Source organism: Psammomys obesus, unplaced genomic scaffold (genome assembly GCF_907164565.1).
Source record: "Psammomys obesus unplaced genomic scaffold, mPsaObe1.curated_primary_1811, whole genome shotgun sequence".
In the NCBI taxonomy this organism is placed as follows: Eukaryota; Metazoa; Chordata; class Mammalia; order Rodentia; family Muridae; genus Psammomys; species Psammomys obesus.
The window spans coordinates 3,089,345-3,107,664 of NW_026596463.1; the positions used below are offsets into that span (position 1 = coordinate 3,089,345).

An 18,320-nucleotide genomic window follows, 5' to 3' on the forward strand; every position below is an offset into this window, starting at 1 on the left:
CATCATTAATCCCAGCACTTAGGAGTCAGAGGCAGGCTGATCTAAAACTCACAGAGGGCTTTCCAGGGCAGTCAGGGTTACACAGAGAAACCTTGTCTTGAAAAACAAATATACAAACAAAAGAAGTAAGGAGCCACTTGGTAGACTGTAAAATCCCCTGGTTTTAGAATATTCTGGAGCCGAGGCCTCTGGGACATATAGATAATCAAGTCAGAAGTATTAGAAAACGGCCCAAACCAGCCTTGAGAGCTGGCCATAATCTGGTTGGACCAGGATCTCAGAGCAGAGCAGATGGCTCATGGCCATCCTGCTTAGCTATGCTGCGGAGGCCGGGCTGAGGCCCGGCTGAGGCCTGGGAGCCGGGGAGGAGCCACGGGGGAGCGAGGGGCGGGACCTGGGGGCAGGGGCGGAGCCTCGTGCTCCTGGGCAGGATCTCGTGCGCGGGGGCGGGGCCCCGGGTGCCGGGGGCGGGGCCTGGGCCTGTCGGGCTCCTGCGTTTGCGCGCTGCGCTGGGCTGTGGCGTGCGGCTGCGCTCTGGTGTCTGTCGAGCACGAGAGCGGGTTAGCCCGCGCGTCGACGACCGCGCCGCGAGTGCGGATGTTGGCGCCCTCAGCCGCCCAGAGAAGCCTTCCGTGTCGTTGTTGCTTTTCTTTTTTAAAAGCCTGTTTCCTCCCTCCCACGAAGCGTGCTTCTACTTCCGGATAAAGGCATCTAGAGGAAGAGATTAAGACCCTCGAGTGAGGGCGGAAGATGGAGAAAGGTTCCCAGGTCTCAGACAGTGACAGTGATGAAACAGTGATTGAGGGGTCAGTGACAGAGAACGAACTGGAAGACGAGGAGCTGCCCTGGAGAAGGTGACCTCCGTAGGCTTGGCGGCCTGAGCCCTCGCGCCCAGCCACTGTCGGCCTAGGCTTTCCTTGGTTTTGAGTGGGAATGGCCGCCAGCAGGACGGGCTGGTGGGAGAGACTAGAGCTTTGGGGGACAGCCATGCTAGGAATGCACAAGTAGCAACCGCCCTCAGGCCCCACGCCCAGCCTGACACAATAAGGTGGTTATGGGTTTATAGCATTTTAAAAGTCCTTGTCTTATATTGGGGCTAAGTACTTCGGGTATGAACAAGGACCGCGTTACCCCAACGTAAGCTTTGGTCTAGGAGGCGGGTCTCAGAATTTCGTTTAAGAACTATAACGGGGAATCAGATTTGTATCAAACTAGAAACGTGTTATAAGAAGGACTGGTCCTGGAGAGATGGTTCAGTGGCTGCTCATCCAGAGCACCGGGCTTTAACTCCCAGCAGCCACATGTGGGCTCAACAACGGTCTATAATTTCTCTTCCGGGAGACCTGACACCCACACACAGGCACACATATGGGCAAAACACCAGTGTACACAAAAAGTAGTAAGTAACATATTAAAAAAAATAGGTTCATTTTGTCAGCATCCCTTTCAAAGCCTATATTGCACTGTATAGTATGAATAAACTATGTAGTGTGTTCAATGATTCCCTTAATGACATTCAGACTGCATTCTCTCATTGCCCTCTACACAATGCTTCTTGAATGCTGTTTTATGTCTTGGTTGGCCTTATACCTGATGCCAATTAAATAAAACTTTATTACTTGAAAAAAAAAACAGATTTAAGAAGTATTTGAGCTTATCAGTCTTATTTGAATACAGTCTCGGTGTTAGACACAGGGAAAAAAAAGGCCATTACCTTCGAGATAACTAGGCCTGGAAAACACTTCACTATAATACTCGGCGTCCAGGGATATGTCTTGGGAACCCAGTGGAACTCTTAGCCACACACTATATAGGTGGTTGACAAGAGTTTGCCAGGGGTGGCTTCTGAGTAGGAGCTTGAAGGTGGCAAGGAGTCAGCTCTATGAAGAAAAGGTAGTATTCTTGGAGAAGGGAGTGCATGGGTGGAGCTGCGCAGGTGGAACATAGCACTGAGCTACGTGTTTTGGTATGTGTAAGTTAAATCTTTCAGAACTGTGGGATAGATGTGCACTGATAAAGAGGGATCCAGGTGAGGTCTGGTAGGCCACGTATACCCTGTGTGTTCCTTGGTAGGATGCTGATGCTCCTTTCTCGTTGTTTTCGTTTTTCAAGACAGGGTTTCCCTGCGTAGCCTTGGATGTCCTGGAACTTGCTCTGTAAACCAGGCTGTTCTCAAATTCTCCACATGCACCTGGCTCTGCCAGTGGGGAGTGCAGGGATTAAAGGCCTGCCTGTGGCACCACTTTGAGAAGTGGTAGTTGGAATGGAGGGAGCAGAGCGGATCTGAGAAGTCTCTGCAGGGGACATTTGGTAGGAGATGGTGACTGATTAGATGTGGTAGGGCACTGAGCCAAGGCTGTAAAGAATAATATCCAGATTATTGCTGCTACTTCTCCCTCTTTATCTCTTCTTCACTCATCATTCTCCTTTTAGGGTCTCACTATATATCCCAGGCTAGGCTTAAACTGACAATAATCCTGCTGGGATTATATATGTGCACCACCACTCCCATTTAAAAAATGTATACACACAGTATTTATTCTTACTGGTGCTTAGTGAATATTTTAATAAATGCATGGAGTTTCATTATAGCCATTACAGTCAATATCTAGAAGTCTACCACCTTGAAAGGTGTTTTGTTTTGTCTCTTAACAGTGGCTCCATTACCCCCTGCCCCATTTGAATTATTGTTCTTTAACATGTGAACGATTTTCCCCTTCTCATCTTTTTTTTCTTATCTTTGGTTCTCAGCAAATGGTCTCAGACATGCCATTGTGGCATGTCTGGAATGATATTTTATGTTTACTTGTTTGAACTTCTGAGCTGCTTTTTTTTTGTTTGTTTGTTAGTTTGTTTTTTTCAAGACAGGGTTTCTCTGTGTAGCCCTGGCTGACCTGGACTCACTTTGTAGACCAGGCTGGCCTTGAACTCACAGAGATCTGCCTGTCTCTACCTCCCTGAGTGCTAGGATTATAAGTGTGCACCCCTCCACCCCCGGCTTCTCTTAGTGTCTTGAAGATGTAAATGTACTACATTTAGGATCTGTCCTGGTTTTTTAAAAATATTTTTCCTATGTCAATCTAATTTTCTTCTTAAAATTATTTATATTTGTACATGTATGTGTAGACGCAATATATGTGTGGGTGCATGTGCTGTGTCAGATGTGTGGAGGTCAGAGGACAATTCTTGGACACTATCCTTCTGCCTTTATTTCTGGGGATGGAATTCGGGGTCAGCAGTGTTATGTGTTACATAGCTAATGCTTTTATTTGTTGAGCCATCTTGCCAACCCCCAGTCTCTTTTCCTTTCTTTTTGATGTGCATTTTAGATTTTGATGTATGGTCTTTCAAGTCCTTGAACTTGTATTTAATTTTTTTTCTCTTAGGGGCTCAGACTATATAATTTTTCATACCGTAATTTAGGTTCATTTATATACACATACCCCTTTTAAAAACAAGGTTTTTCTGTATACTATAGGCTGGCTTTCAGTTCAAGGTTTTGTTGCTTTAGTCTTTCTAGTGCTAGAATTATATATTTTAAATGGCTACTTCAACCTAATTATCTGAAAGATCAGTGTTGATTCTGTTTCTCAAGGACATTCTAGTACTGTATTTGTGTGTTTATAAAATAAGTTGAGGAAAGGCAGGAGCAAGAAAGCAAAGCATAGGAGGCATAAACTTAAATAGTCACATTAAATAGTTCATAAAAATATTTTTTCATCAAGATCTGTGCCAGAGTAAAGGGTCTACTATTGATGAAGGCAGAATGTTGCCATATACAGTTTTTTGACCATTATGTTGAAAGCATGTTTTAATTAGATTTGCGTAATTGAATAAAAAACTCAATGTGATGTTAGGACTTAATTGCTAAAGTTTTAGTATACATAAAATTGAAACCTAATTGTCAAAAATCCATTATACTTTTAATCAGTGAAAATTATTTCGAATCTCCAATCAGATTTTAACCTAAAAAAAATTTTAATTTCCTCCTCCTTTTTTAATGGCTAATATTTTTCAATGTTTCATCTTTCTAATATTAGAAAATAATATGGTTAAAATGTTAGTCTGTTTTGGAAACATGTAATTAATCTGTGCTTTCTTTTTTACATTTGAAAGCTTGTTCTTGAATCAAGACACAACTTATAGATTTGAGTCCTGTCTTCATCCTGGTATAAATGGAATATGCAAAGGTGAGGAAAACCTTTTACCTGATGTTGTCTGTGTCCCAAGTATTATCATTCTGTTAGCTTCTTATTTTATGTTACTCTTCTTCCTTAACTTTACAAAATTTCTTGTGCACATAATATCTCGTAGGATCCCTTAAGATCTATACTAGGGAGGGCAGTGAGAACTGTAGCTCCCGGAGGCTGTGTGGGACTCCTAGAAGGGAGTGGCACTTGGGCAGATCTTCTCACCCATCTTCTACTGCCCTGCTTAACTCTAAAACCAATTTGTAAAAGTATGAGAATAACATTTTTTCCTTTTTTCATGTTTTTTTAAACTTAGCACAGAGTCATGAGTTACGTTATGGCCGTTTCATACATATATGTCATTATAGTTTTGATTTATCTCTCATCAGTAAGATAGGTGTGTCTGTGTGCGTGCATGCCTGTGTGTGTATGTAGATAGACATGTGTGTGGATATACACATGCCTATATGGAAGGACGACTTCATGTATCATCTCTCCAGCAAACAGCTTTCTCATGTTAAAACTTGTTTTGTGTCCTAGTTGTCTATTTTAGAGAACATTCCATGGGCTGTTGAGAAGAACGTGTGTTCTTTAGTGTTTAGGCAGAATTTCCTGTAAGTACCTGTTAGGTCTGTTTGATTTATGATGTCATTTAACTACAGTTTCTATTTTTTCCAGATGACCCGTCACTGTGAAAGTGGGGGCATGGAAACCACCCGCTATCACTGTGTCAGAGTCCATCTGTGGTCCTGAGTTTGAGAGAACTTCTTTTATGAAATTGGGTGCTTCTATGTTTGGTGCATATGTATCCCGGATTAGAACATCTTCTGTTTTCCTTTTAATGAGTATAACTAGTTTTGATATGAAGTCTGTTTTCTCAGGTATATGTTTTTCACCCTTTTACTTCAAGGTGGTGTCTGCCATTGGTTGTGAGGTTTGTGTTTTTTTTGGAGGCATCGAAAATATGGATCCTGTTTTCTGATCCAGTCTGTTAGTCTTTGTCTGTTGGGGGAATTGACATGATTGAACCTTGTTTGTTAATTGCTGATGTTTTGATTCAGTGTTCTGGAATTGTTTGTTTCTTTTGTCTTTTTGAACAGTGTTTTAAATGTTTCAGATCTAAGCATCCTTTTAGTATTCTCTGTGAGCTGATTTGGTGATCATAGTTTTTTTTAAATCTGTTTTTGTCATGGAAAATCTTTTTTCCTTGACTATGACTGATAGTTTTTCGGGGTATAGTACTCTGGGCTGCTATCTGTGCTCTTTCATAACTTGTAAAACACTAGGCCCGATCCATTTAGGCTTTTGTTCTCTACTGAAAAATCAGCTGTTAATTCTGATGGTCATGCCTTTCCGTGTGACTTGATCTTTCTTTGTTGTCACTTAGTGTTTTAATATGATGTGGGGAGTTTCTTTCCTGGTTCTGTCTATTTGGTATTCTGTTTGCCTTTTGGACTTTGATGGACATTTATTTCTTTAGATTAGGGAAGTTTTCTGTGATTTTGTTGAAAATATTTTCTGTGCATTTGATCTGGATCTTCTGTTCTTTTCCTATTATTCATAGACTTGATTTTTAAATAGTGTTCATATTTGTATATTTGCATTGTGACTGTTAGGTCATTGGTAATGTTTCTTGGTATGAGAATCTAGTCTTGTTAACTGAGTGTTGAAAGCCATGTTTCCTGTTTCCCTAACTTGTCAGGTGGTTGATCAGTTGTGTAGTTCTGGCTTTCTTGGAACAGAAATCTGCCTCATGAGGACTGGCATTAAAGGTGTGCGCCACCACACCCAGCAGCATATTTTTTTATTAGATTGGAGTTTAATTTGTGAAGTTTTTTATGTACTTTAGATATTAAATGCATAACTGATATGTGGCAAAGGTGTTTTCCCAGTGTGTAAGTAGCTTTTCACTGTGGCCATTTTTCTTTTGATGTGCAGAAGTTTTTTGGTTTCATGTAATCTCACTTGACTTTTTGAAAAAAAAAATTTTTTTGTGCTATTGGAGTTCTTTCTAGAAAAATCATTTTTAAATAATTTATTTGTGTTTTATGTACATTGGCATTTTGCCTTCATGTGTATCTATGTGAAGGTGCCAGATCCCCTGGAACAGGAGTTACAGACACTTGTGAGCTGCCATGTGGAGACTGAGAATTGAACCCAGGTCCTCTGAAAGAGCAGCCAGTGCTCTTCACTGCGGGGCCATCCCTCCAGCCCCCCAAAATTGTTTCTTATGCCTGTATCTTGAAGTATTTTCTTTTAGAAAATTAAAAATTTTAGGTCCTACTAATGTATTTAATCCATTTTTTAAAGTGATTTTTTACAGAGGTTCAGAGTGTGGCTCTGGTCTAGTTTTTAAGTATTTATTTGTTTGTTTGTGTGTATGTGTGTGTGTGTACACATGTGCCCATATAGATTAGAAGGCAAGCTTGGGTCTCATTCTTCGAAATGCTATCTGCATTTCAGAGAGTCTCTCCTTGGCCTGGATCTCACTAATTAAGCTAAACTGTCGCCAGTAAGCCCCAGAGATCATCTTGTCTCTACATCCCCGGTGCTGGGATCATAAACATGTGCCTTTACGCTCAGCAGTTTTACATGTGCTCAACTCATGTCCTTGTGCTTGTGGGGAAAGTAAGTGCTGTACTGGCTGAGCTCTATCTCTAGTTGTTGTAATGCTTCTGTTCTTAACATATTTACAATATTTTGGTGTATGGGAAAAGATCTAATTTTATTTTTTCAAGTAAGAAACTAATGGTCTCAATATGATTAATTGGGTATTCCATTTTGTTCTGTTTAAAACACTATAGTTATGATATGTTAAACTATAAACTTAACCAGGAATTTATAAAGTGACATATTCTGTGTACGTGGGAAGCATATGCCACAGTCTGTGTGTGTAGGTCAGAGAGAATCAACTTGTGGGAGTTGAGTCTCTTCTTCACCTATGTGTGTCCTAGTGTCCTAGGGTTTAACTGAATTGGTTAGGCGTGGCAGGATGCAGTTATCCCCGCTGTGCCATGGCTTATTAAATTTCTGTGCATATAAATGTAAGTTTCCATGTAAATATCTGTTTTCCTCTGCTTCACCCATCTGTGCCATTACTACATTAGTGTCTTAAGTTCTTGCTGTATTTGGAAGGAACCACACAGTTACTTCTGAAGCAATTTCTTATGTTGCATGACAAGGTGTGTCTTAGCTAGAGCTGCTTTTAGAAATGACAGCAAGCACTTTACGCACTAAGACATCTCCCTAGGGGCAGTGTATAAAATTTTCTGTACATACTCATTGCATTCCTTCATCCCAAGGCCAAGAAATATTAAGCATTGTTTTGTTCAATGCAGTATGACCCTGAACTAAGTAATAATTTTAAAATATTGACATATAAAAGTGACAGAAACTGTAGTGTGGGGCTGGACAGATGGCTCAGTGGTTAAGCTGAGTATCTGCTCTTTAACAGGGCCTGGGTTCAATAGTCAGCACCCACATGGCAGATCACAACTGTCACAACTCCATTTCCAAGAGTTCTGACACCCTCATGGTAAAGCACGGAAAATGAAATTAATTATTTAAAAAAGAAACTGTGATGTACAAATATTTTGCACTGTGCTAGGATTTGAACCCAAGCCTCACCTATGCTAAACATGTGTGCTACTATTTAATAATATATGTTAGTATTGCCCATCAGGTGATTTTTAGTGACATTTTACAGTATTTATAAAATTCTTGAATTCAACTAAGGAATTAAAACTATTGCAAGATATTGACTATTATACTTCATTGTAGGCATGCCTTCTCCTGAGATTCATCTTGGGTCCAAACAGAGAAAGGACTACAAAGAACAAAAGAGTAAAGATGAGGCATTGCTGGCTGTTAGTGAGGACCCAGTATTACAGGTGTGTCAATGTCGTTTGAACATATACCCATCAAAAGCTGGAGCTGCTATCTGTGGCAAATTACTAATTATAAGGGGTTTTTGTCCATTAATATTTTGGTTCTCTTCCTTTGTTCAGTTATACCTTTTTAAAGCAGTCATTCAGTTCCTTAGTTGTAAATTTGATGAAGGTCATTTGTTTTAGGAGGGGGAATTTAAAATATTTTCCTTTTTGCTCTTCTTCCAGCTTTGTTTTTCAGTGGAAAATAGGAAGTAAAAGGAACAGAGGTTACAAATAGGATATAATAATTATCATTTTTATATCTATTTTGTGTCAGGGTTCATTTTAATATTTATGAAGAAAATACCAGTACAGTATAATTTGAGATATACAGCATTAAAGACTCTCTGATGTTTTATGTGTGAGTACACGTACATATGTGTATATAGATAGTCTAAGAGTTGTTTCTACTTAGTGTGAATACTATTGGGAGAAGTAGGAGATTCCGACTTGGCTTGATTAAGCCAGCCAGCCAGGGGTACCTACTTACAAAGTCTTAAGGAATGGAAGAGAGGTACATGTTGATGTTTGTGTTGCAAAATGGGGCTTTATTTTGTAGTACAGTCTTGTCTAGGACTCATGACATAGTTCAGGCTGGCCTTGAATTTGGGGCAGTCTTTTTGCCTCTCTCTCTCTTTTTAATTTTTAAGCAAAAACAGGTTTATTAGAAAAACTTGAACACAGCAAAGGTGTATTGCCCAGGCACGAATACCCAATGGGCTAGAGCACTGAATGGAGGTTTCTGCAGTCTGGGTTTTTATTAGGGTATTTTTCCTTGGGGGTTGGGGGACTGGCTTTAGACTCCTGAAAGACAGATCTCTTCCACATGCAGTGCAGGAGGTTTTTTTTATCCTAGATGGTCAGCCTAAGACTGTCATGGCACTATTTTGCCTAATGAACTGTGAGTGGGGTATTAGCAGACCCAGAGGTTCCTCATTGCAGGGAATGTTTGTTTTCAAAGAGCGGTGAGACAATGCATGTATTAGGACTTCACTCCTTGCTGGGGCAAATACCTGACACATGAAGTTTAAGGAAGGGAAGCTTTATTCTGGCTTACAGTTACCAAGATCCTGATACCAGGGTGGGACCCTGCCTCTGCCGCTTCAGTGCTGGGATTGCAAGCATGAGCTACCATGCCTGACTCTCATTCCTCTCTCTCTCTCTCTCTCTCTCTCTCTCTCTCTCTCTCTCTCTCTGTGTGTGTGTGTGTGTGTGTGTGTGTGTGGTGTATGCATCTCTGTGTGTGAAGGGGTGCACATGCATTTGTGTTGGGGGGTTACCCACACATGTGTATGTGTGCATATGGAGGCCAAAGGTTGACATTGGGTATTCTTTTTTTTTAATTAATTTATTTTTTATTCAATCACTTTGCAGCCTGACCCCAGTCCCCTCCCTCCTCTCCTTCCAGGCTTGCCCTCACACTCCCTTCCTTCCCCCTCTCTCATAAGGGGGAGGCCCCTAGGGTTACCAACTCTGGCACTAAGTGCGTTCTCTCTCACTGAGGCCTGATGAGGGGAAAGGGATCCAGAGGCAGGCGATAGAGACAGAGACAGCCCCTACTCCCATTGTTAGGGGACCAGCATGAAGAACAGGCAGCACATCTGCTACATATGTGCAAGGGCCTATGTCAAGCCAATGCGTGCTCTTTGGATGGTGGTTCAGTCTCTGTGAGCCCCCATGGGCCCAGGTTAGTTTACTCTGTAGGTCATCTTGTGGTGTTCTTGACACCTCCAGCTTCCTCTGTCTTTCCTCCCACTCTTCCCCAACTTGGCCTATTGTTTGGCTGTGGGTCCCATGGGGTGGCTCTCAGCTTGGGCCAGTTCCTGATTGACATTCCCTCAATCTCTTCTCCAACTTAATCCCTACACTTCCTGTAGGCAAGACACATTTTGGGTCGAAGATTTAATGGGTGGGTTAGTGTTCTCCTTCCTCCACTGAAAGTCCCACCTGGCTATAGGAAGTGGTGATTTCAGGATCCTTAACCCCAGTTGCTAGGAGTCTCAGCTAAGAGTCATCCCCAAAGACTCCCAGGAGCCTCCTCTGTCCCAGAGATGTGCCTCCACTGATTTCTTTTCTCTCTCCCAGTACCCTCTCCCCGGCTCTCCTCAACATTGAGTATTCTTGTTAGTCCCTTGCCATTATATTTTTTTGAAGTAAGATCTTTCATGAATCTGGAATTAGCTGATTCTGATAGACTGACTGGCCAACCCACTCCAGCACTGGTCTCACAGGTGCAAAGCACCACACCTGGCTTTTCTGCGGACACTGGGGTGGAATTTAGCTCCTCATGCTTGCAGAACAAGCGCTGGCCAGGCCGTGGTGGAGCAGGACTTTAATCCCAGCACTGGGGAGGTAAAGGCTGGCGGATCTCTGTGTTTAAGGCCAGCCTGGTCTACAGAGTGAGTTCGAGGACAGCTGAGGCCACACAGGGAAACCCTGTCTCTAAATGTGCGTGTGCGCGTGCACACACACACATACACACACAAAAGAACACTATACTGATTGAGCCATTTCTATAGCCCCCATTTTAATAGTGGAAATGACAGGAGTTCCAAAGGTGACTGAAAGTTTATTTAATACTACACCTAGGAAGGTTTACTTCATGAATTATTTTTCATAAAAAGAGGATATTTAGTGCTAGATATTTTCCTTGAAACTGGGATATCTGTGTTTGGCTTCTAATAATTTGTTTAAAGTTTTCTTTTTTAATTTCTGAGTTAATAAAAAGTAGTTTTCCATCTACTCTCTGTAACTGAAATAAGTATGTATGTATGTGTTTATGTATATTTGTTTGCATGTATATGTGTTAATTGAATTCTATTAGTATTAATTAATGTTGGTTATTAATACAGTGGCAGTTTTCTTCAACCTGCTATTTTATAAATAAAAGACATGAAACTCGTTAGATTTAAAACATTAGGGCTGGACAGAGATCAACTCCCTAAGCTACTTTACTATCTTGTAGCCACACGTCCCATGCTACTTGCCTTAATCATTCCTATGTGGGCTGCTTCTACTCTGTCAGGCCAGTCCTCGGTCCACATGTTCTTGGCCTCATGCTCTTGGTTACCCCTTGGCAACCTGTTCCTTTCTTCCTCTCCCCTCATGCTCCTCCTGTGACCCCAGAGCTCTGGACCATTAGCGCTGCCTATTTCTCTTCTGACCAGGCCAGGCTGTGGGCAACCTTATTAGTCAATCAGGGATAATTTGGGAGGCAAGGTCCACACAACATCATTTTGTGTATGAGAGCATCTGCTTGTAGGGTAGTAAGGATCTTGGGGAAGGGGGCAAGCAATTAACACTTAAATACATATTAGCTCCAGATCAACCACAACAGCATTTGTATATGTGTATGTATGTATGTGTATTTATGCATGTGTGTATCTTTCTTGTGGTTTTGGAGATTGAACCCTTACCTTCTAGGGAAGTACTTCACAGTACTCTATGTTTTTATCCCTTAAGAAAGATTCCTGTTTATTTTATAAGCATTTACTATGGACTTTGTGCCAGGCTCTTCACTTACACCAAAGAGTATGGTGTTGAATTCTTGGTTATCATTGTACTTAGAGTAGTTTTTTTTTTAAATATGTTTTGCCAGACCTGTACTGGGTAGAACCTGGAAACATCCAATGTTGGAATCTCCCAAGTAATTTCAGATTACCCTTAATTTCAGCACAATTGCCTTAGATACTTCTGAGTTAGTGGGTGTGTCTTTCAAAGGTTAACATTAGATAATAAATTATCCATATTAGTATGTGAAATTAGTATGTGAAAGATAAATTAAGTACTTTATATTTGTCCCTCTTTTTAAAATTTTAATTGGAAAACTTGAAACCTTTTTAAAATTTTATTTTATTTACATTAGTGTCCTGGCTCCATGTATGCCTGTGTAAGGGTGTCACATCCTCTGGAACTGGAATTACAGACAGTTAGGAACTGCCATGTGGATGCTGATATTTGAACCTGGGTCCTTTGGAAGAGCAGCCAGTTTAAGTTTTACAAATGAAACAATTATCAATCCTGTAAACTTAACAGTCTCAATGTTCTTATAAGGATCCATTGGTGTGATGATCCTTCATAACTGCATTTCTGATTAGAAAATGTCCATTTCAGCATCAAAGTTTTCCAGTCTGTCAGTCTGACGTATAATGTCTGTCTTCTGCTGTTTCCATGAAAGAGGGAATACACTTTCTGCATCCCGTCCTTTAGTTGTACCTTTCAAGTGAAGCTTCTCTTACTCAGATCAGATCTTTATCAATTTTGATGGAACCCAGTCTTTCATCATCTGTGGAAATAAAAGCAAAACCTCTTTCCCAATGTAACACATTTCCTGATTTCCATTCTGATGTTGAAGCATCTTTAAAGTGTACAGGTTGATCTAATTCAGCATTTTTTTCTACAATCCAGTATCTTTCAACTAATCTTATTCCTCCTTTCTGTTTAGTAAGGTAAAAGTAGATCTTTATGAATCTACACATAAACTGGACACTCCCATTCCATGCCCAGCTCCATGACAGTGAGCCGGCTTCTTAATCACCAGATCCTCCATTCCATTACATACCCTAGGTTCGCAGTTAAGCACTTTCTGTTCTTACTTTCTCTGTCTTTCGTCTCTCAAGCCTTTGTACTATCATGGCTAATTTTTCTTGTCTTACGCTATTCTCTACGTCTTTTAAGAGAAAGTAAATAAAGATTGCAATTGAAAGTGGGGGGGTTTACTCTGGTGGCCACCATTGCAGTCAGTGCTGTGATGGCTTTTTCAAGTAACCCTTGGTCTCAAGGGATCGGAAATGGGGTTTCCACTACTTAATGCAGGCAAAGTCTGCCTATAGAATTAAAGTTTTTCTTTTGGGGTGGTTTTTTATGATTCACTGTCTCAGAGGCTCCTTGCTCCGGGCGTCCAACTGAACTTATATTTCCTCTGAAGATAATCCTAGGCAAATTTCTCCTCTGTGGCTTTCTGTCAGATGTCTCCTGTCCTCTGAGAAATTTCTGTCAGATGTCCTCTGCTTTCTGAAATGTTGGTGGGCTTTCTTCTTCTGCAGTCATGTTTGATTATCCTTTCAACCATGTTGAGTACCATAACCCAGATCTACAGAGTGAGTTCCAGGATAGTCAGGGCTACACAGAGAAACCCTGTCTCTACAAACAAACAAACAAACAAACAAACAACTAAGCTAAACAACCTCCCCCCCCCCAAAAAAAAAACCCAACATAAAAGCTAATCCATATTGGGCCAGGATCTGGCATATGATCACCACTGGGAAGGTGAGTTTGCCTAAACCTATTCTAAAGAGATAAGCAGGATAAGGAATTATCCCTTTAATGATACTTTCCTTCTCAGAATTCTCTTCCTGGACGTAGCTCCTGTGAGCTTCCATGTAGTTTGTCTGAATCTGTCTGACTCAGAAAGGTGTAACTTTTTTTTCACAGCCTAAGTATGCTTGCTTATGTATGTATGTATGTATGTATGCATGTATGCATGTATGTACGTACGCATGCACTCGGGGCTTTCTTACTCTAAAGCTCTTACTCTTTATGCTGTGTGGCTGACTTCTATGCCAGCTCATCTCAAACATGACTTTAACCCCCTTCTCCATGCTCTGGTCAGCTGCTGAGATTTACAGTTTATCTGCCCTGGGGTTTTTCTTTTAAATGCTAATAATTTTTTTTTTTTTTTAGTTTCTATTTGAGTCCATTCTTAATTATTTTATTAATGAGACTAAGAACTATAAGAAGGGGCTCTGATTTTCTCAGTAACATATCCTATAAGCTTGTAGGTGATTGAAATAACAGAATGAGCTAATGGCAAGACGAAGTTATATATAAATAAATGCAGGTTTATTGGAAACAGTCAGGGAGAGGAGGGGAGAGAAAAGAGAGAAGTACATGCGGAGAGAGAGAGAGAGAGAGAGAGGAGGAGGAAGAGGAAGAAGAGGAGGAGAAGGAAGAAGAGATGAAGAAAGGAGAGAGAGAGGAGGGGGGAAGGAACCAAAATGTCCGATTATATAGTGAAGGGCCTCTGGGAGAGAGGAAGCCCTGTCCCTGGGCTGGGAAAGTCAGGATAGAGGGCAGAGTATAGCAGCCACACCTTGTAACAGGTAGGGACCAAGGGATGTCTAAAACCAACAATAGGAACTTTCTTAGTAAAATGATTCTTTGGTGAAGCTAGTTTTGTCTTCTAACCTTTGATTCTCTGAGTTTTATAAAGCCTGTATAGAAGGATGTAGATATACATGGGTCCTATGTAGATAACTTTGAAGTCTGTAGACTGTATTATCAACAAATAGCACTGAACATTAATTGGAGAAGATAGAGGTGATTGTTTTTTCAAATTTTGAAATATTTTTATTTGAAATAATACCAAATCATAGAACAGGGGAAATTATTTTATTTTGATTCCCTTTGGCTAGCAATAGTATGTTTATTGTTATTTGAAGTTTTTTAAGTTAAAATTTTATTTTATTTATTTATAAATTAGTATATTACATCATAGCCAGGTATGATGGTGCATGCCTTTAATCCCCGCATTCAGGCAGGCAGAGGCAGGTAGATCTCTGTGAGTTCGAGGACAGCCTGGTCTACAAAGGGAGTCCAGGACCGCCGAGGCTACATAGAGAAATCCTGTCTCCAGTAAACAAAAAAACCAAAACAAAACAACAACAACAACAAAAAACAGTCCTCCCTGAGGCGGACTGTTTCTTCTTTAGCATTCCTTAGTTGCCTGTAGTTCTTTGTCTATGGGCAGGCCACCATGAGATTTCTCCCTTCTATATTAATGCATCTATTGGTAAACTTCTTCAGGTCTTATTTAGAGACCAGCATTATTTTGCGATTTTAACATCCCTACTATTTCTAAGAGATAAAATCTCACAGCAACTTTCCTGGTTCTCTGGCTCGAAATTCTTTGTGTCATCTTTTGCCTGAGCCCACCACAATCACTTATTTCTCTGTCATAATCAATTGTGCTTTTCTATAATGGTATTCTTCTGTAGCAGGGAAAAGTTTGTTTGATGAGGGTTGAAAATTACATTTATCTGTGGTTATAAGGATAGATGTTTAGAATGCAGTGAGGAGTTATACTGTTTTTGTAAAATGGTAGTGGCAGGTTCTCCTCTGAGACCCGTGACCTCACAAGCTAGATTTCTGGTATCAGGCATGGTTTTCTTCCTGTTGAGGGACCATAAATTCATTTAGAGAGATGCTGGTCACTACTAAGATGCGAGTGCCCCTATTGTACTCTTAGGGCTATGCTGCTGTGCTGGTGGTTGTTATAGTTTATAGGCATCGCAGCCAGGTAGGACTGTTGGCTGTTTCCCTCCCTTGGACGTTTTTATTGCCCCTTCTGGTACTATTAAAGCTTGTCCATGGAGAAGCAACTTTCAGGTAACATCCAGCTTAGCTTCCAGGTCTTATGGCTGAAGTGCATGGTGTCTTCAGCAATCCGGATTTACCTTCAACCCATAGGAGACAAATGAGGGCAGCATTCTAAAACCTATATTGTCTTAGAAGTCTCTTGTAGGCCCCTGACCAATAACTCCAAAGAAGATTTCTTGTGCCTGGTATTGGAGTTTTTGTTAGATAGTCTATGGCTATTTGGAGGAATATTATCAAATGGTATAACTTCATTTAAGATTATATACACAGATACACTGAACATTAATTAGAAAAGATACAGAAGTTCTCATATACCACGATGTGTTTGTGTGTACTTTTTGAAAAAAAAATTATTGTGTTAGTTTGGTTGTTAAAATGTTTGTACATTAAGGTAAGGCCAATGACTTTATTTTCAGAAAGCTATATGTATAGATCATAGAAATAGGCAGAGTATCCCCAGTGAAGAATTTTTTTCTAAACTTTTTTGATGCTGACAGTATGTTTAAGGCAAGGTTCTTTTTAGAGTGAACAAAGCAAATATTCTGTGAAATACTAAACTGAAAATTAGATCAGTGAATTTTATCTTTTTTTTAATAGAACCTAGTAGTTTCAGTTTTTCTGGTATGATGTGGGGGTGTGAAAGAACCAGCCAGTCATTTGATATACTGAAGTAGTCGAATTTTTTTTTTGTCTCTAAGAAAGAATAATTAGAGGCAGAGACAGACAGATCTCTGTGAGTTTGTGGCCAACCCAGCCTAAATAGGAAGTGCCAGCCAGAGCTCCATAAAGAAACCTGTCTAAAAAAATAAGAATAAAGAATAATTTAAAAAGACCTGAAGTGGTAGTGCACGCCTTTAATCCCAGCAGCATAAAGTGAGTGCTAGGGCAGCCAGGGCTACACAGAGAGACCCTGTCTCAGGAAAGAAAAGAAAAAAGAATCAGGACTCAACCTGACAAGTATTGCTCCTCAGAATCATGGGTCAATGAAGAGGAGGTAAACATGGAGTAACATATTTCCCTTTCTCTTTGCTTACACCTTATGTTATTTGGATGTCCCCCACAGTCTCATTTGTTTGAATATTTGGTCCCCAACTGATGGCACTGTTTTGGGAGATTGTAGAATCTTTTAGAAAGTGAAGCCTGGTGGGTCACTGAAGGCAGGTTCTTGCCAAGCATTCTTCTTCCTGGTTCGCTGGTTGTAAACAGTCTGTGCCGCAGGTTTCTGCTACCCCAGCCCCCAGCCACTGTGACTTTCCTGCTATAGTTCACTACACCTCAACTATGAGCCAGAGTCTTTATTTCCTAATGATGAGAAAAGTAACACACTTACCAACTTATTTTCTACAAGTAATATATAAAATAAAATATATAAACTGAGTAACAATAGTAACTAGGATAAAATAGAGTGGAAAGAATATGAAAAACAAAACAAAAAAACCAAACCAAAGAAAGTTAAAAACTTGATCATGAAAGGATGTTAACAGAATAAGAAAGTAGTCCATGGAGTGGGAGAAAATTATTTGCAACTAGGATTGGTATCTAGCATGCATAAAGAATTCTTACAATGCAACAAAATCTACTCCATTAGAAAAGGAGAAAATGGCTAGGCCTATTGGCATAGTCCTGTAACCTCTCATATACAGGACACTGAGACTAGAAGATAGCAAGCTCAAGGACTGCTGGGCTATAGTGAATTCAAGGCCATACTGGTTAACTGTCTTAAAGTGAAAGGATTAAAATGAGGGCAGAGGTTACAGCTCAGTAGTAGAACGCTTACCTAGCATGCATGAGGCCATTGGTTTAATCCCCAGTACTGTAAAGAAAAAAAGAAAGGGGAATAGCAAATAATTTGAGTAGATATTTCACCAAAGAAGATATACAGATGACTAATAAGCACAAGAAACTATGCCAGCTAAATCTCCCTGGGGGGCCATTCAACTCATTAGGATGACTATTACAGGTGGCAAACAATAGAAAATAAAGGTTAGCAAGGATGTCTTCACAACTGGAACCTTTTTAATTGTAAGTGTGAGTGTAAAATGGTACATTGTATGGTGATTCCTCCCAAAATTAAGCAATAGAATGCCATATGATCTAATAATTCCACTTCTGAATCTATACCTGAAAGAAATGAGAATAGAGAGCTGAAGAAAGATTTTAATTCATGGCAGAATTATTCTATAGAAGTATTTATTATTCACAATAGCCAAAATGGTGGAAGCAATGCAAGTGTTGATAAATCATGAGTGGGTAAGTAAAATGTGGTAGATAGTCAATAGGGCTTATTCAGCCTTAAACAAGAAAATACTGATACATACTACAGCATGGATCAGCCTTGTGTGTGAAGTAAACTCTTAACAGAACCGCAAATACTCCATGATATTCCTAGAGAAGTCAAATTTATAGAGACAGAAAGTAGATTTCCATGGTGAGAGTAGAAGGAAATGAGGAATTTGTGTTTAAAGGGCGTGAAGTTTCACTTGAAAAGTTTCAGAGGAAAAAGTTCTGGAAATGAATGGTGATAACATGGCACAAAATATAAGCTACTTAATGCCTTAAAACTATGCATTTAAAAATAGTTAAAATGGCATATTTTATGTCTATTTTTGCACAATAAGAAAAGCTTACAAGGCCTCAACCTTACACAAAGAACTACAGGCAAATGAGGAATACTGAGAGTCAGAGAGTCTTCTCTAGAGAAGAACACACCCATTGGTTGTTCAGTACCAAATGGTGGCGTTATACAGATTGAGCAGGTTGTATTTATGTCTTTAGGAACACACACACACACACACACACACACACACACACACACACACACACA

General features: G+C 40.2%; 1 protein-coding gene across 1 annotated transcript in view; it reads left to right on the top strand.

The window, feature by feature from the left end:
- Positions 1-750: 750 nt before the first annotated feature.
- Positions 751-18,320, top strand: part of Ankrd31 (ankyrin repeat domain 31) — a 130,479-nt gene continuing 112,909 nt past the window's right edge. The window contains exons 1-3 of the mRNA XM_055598402.1: positions 751-854; positions 4,117-4,190; positions 7,971-8,080. Of these exons, the coding sequence (XP_055454377.1) occupies positions 751-854; positions 4,117-4,190; positions 7,971-8,080 (288 nt within the window). The remainder of the gene's footprint in view (positions 855-4,116; positions 4,191-7,970; positions 8,081-18,320) is intronic.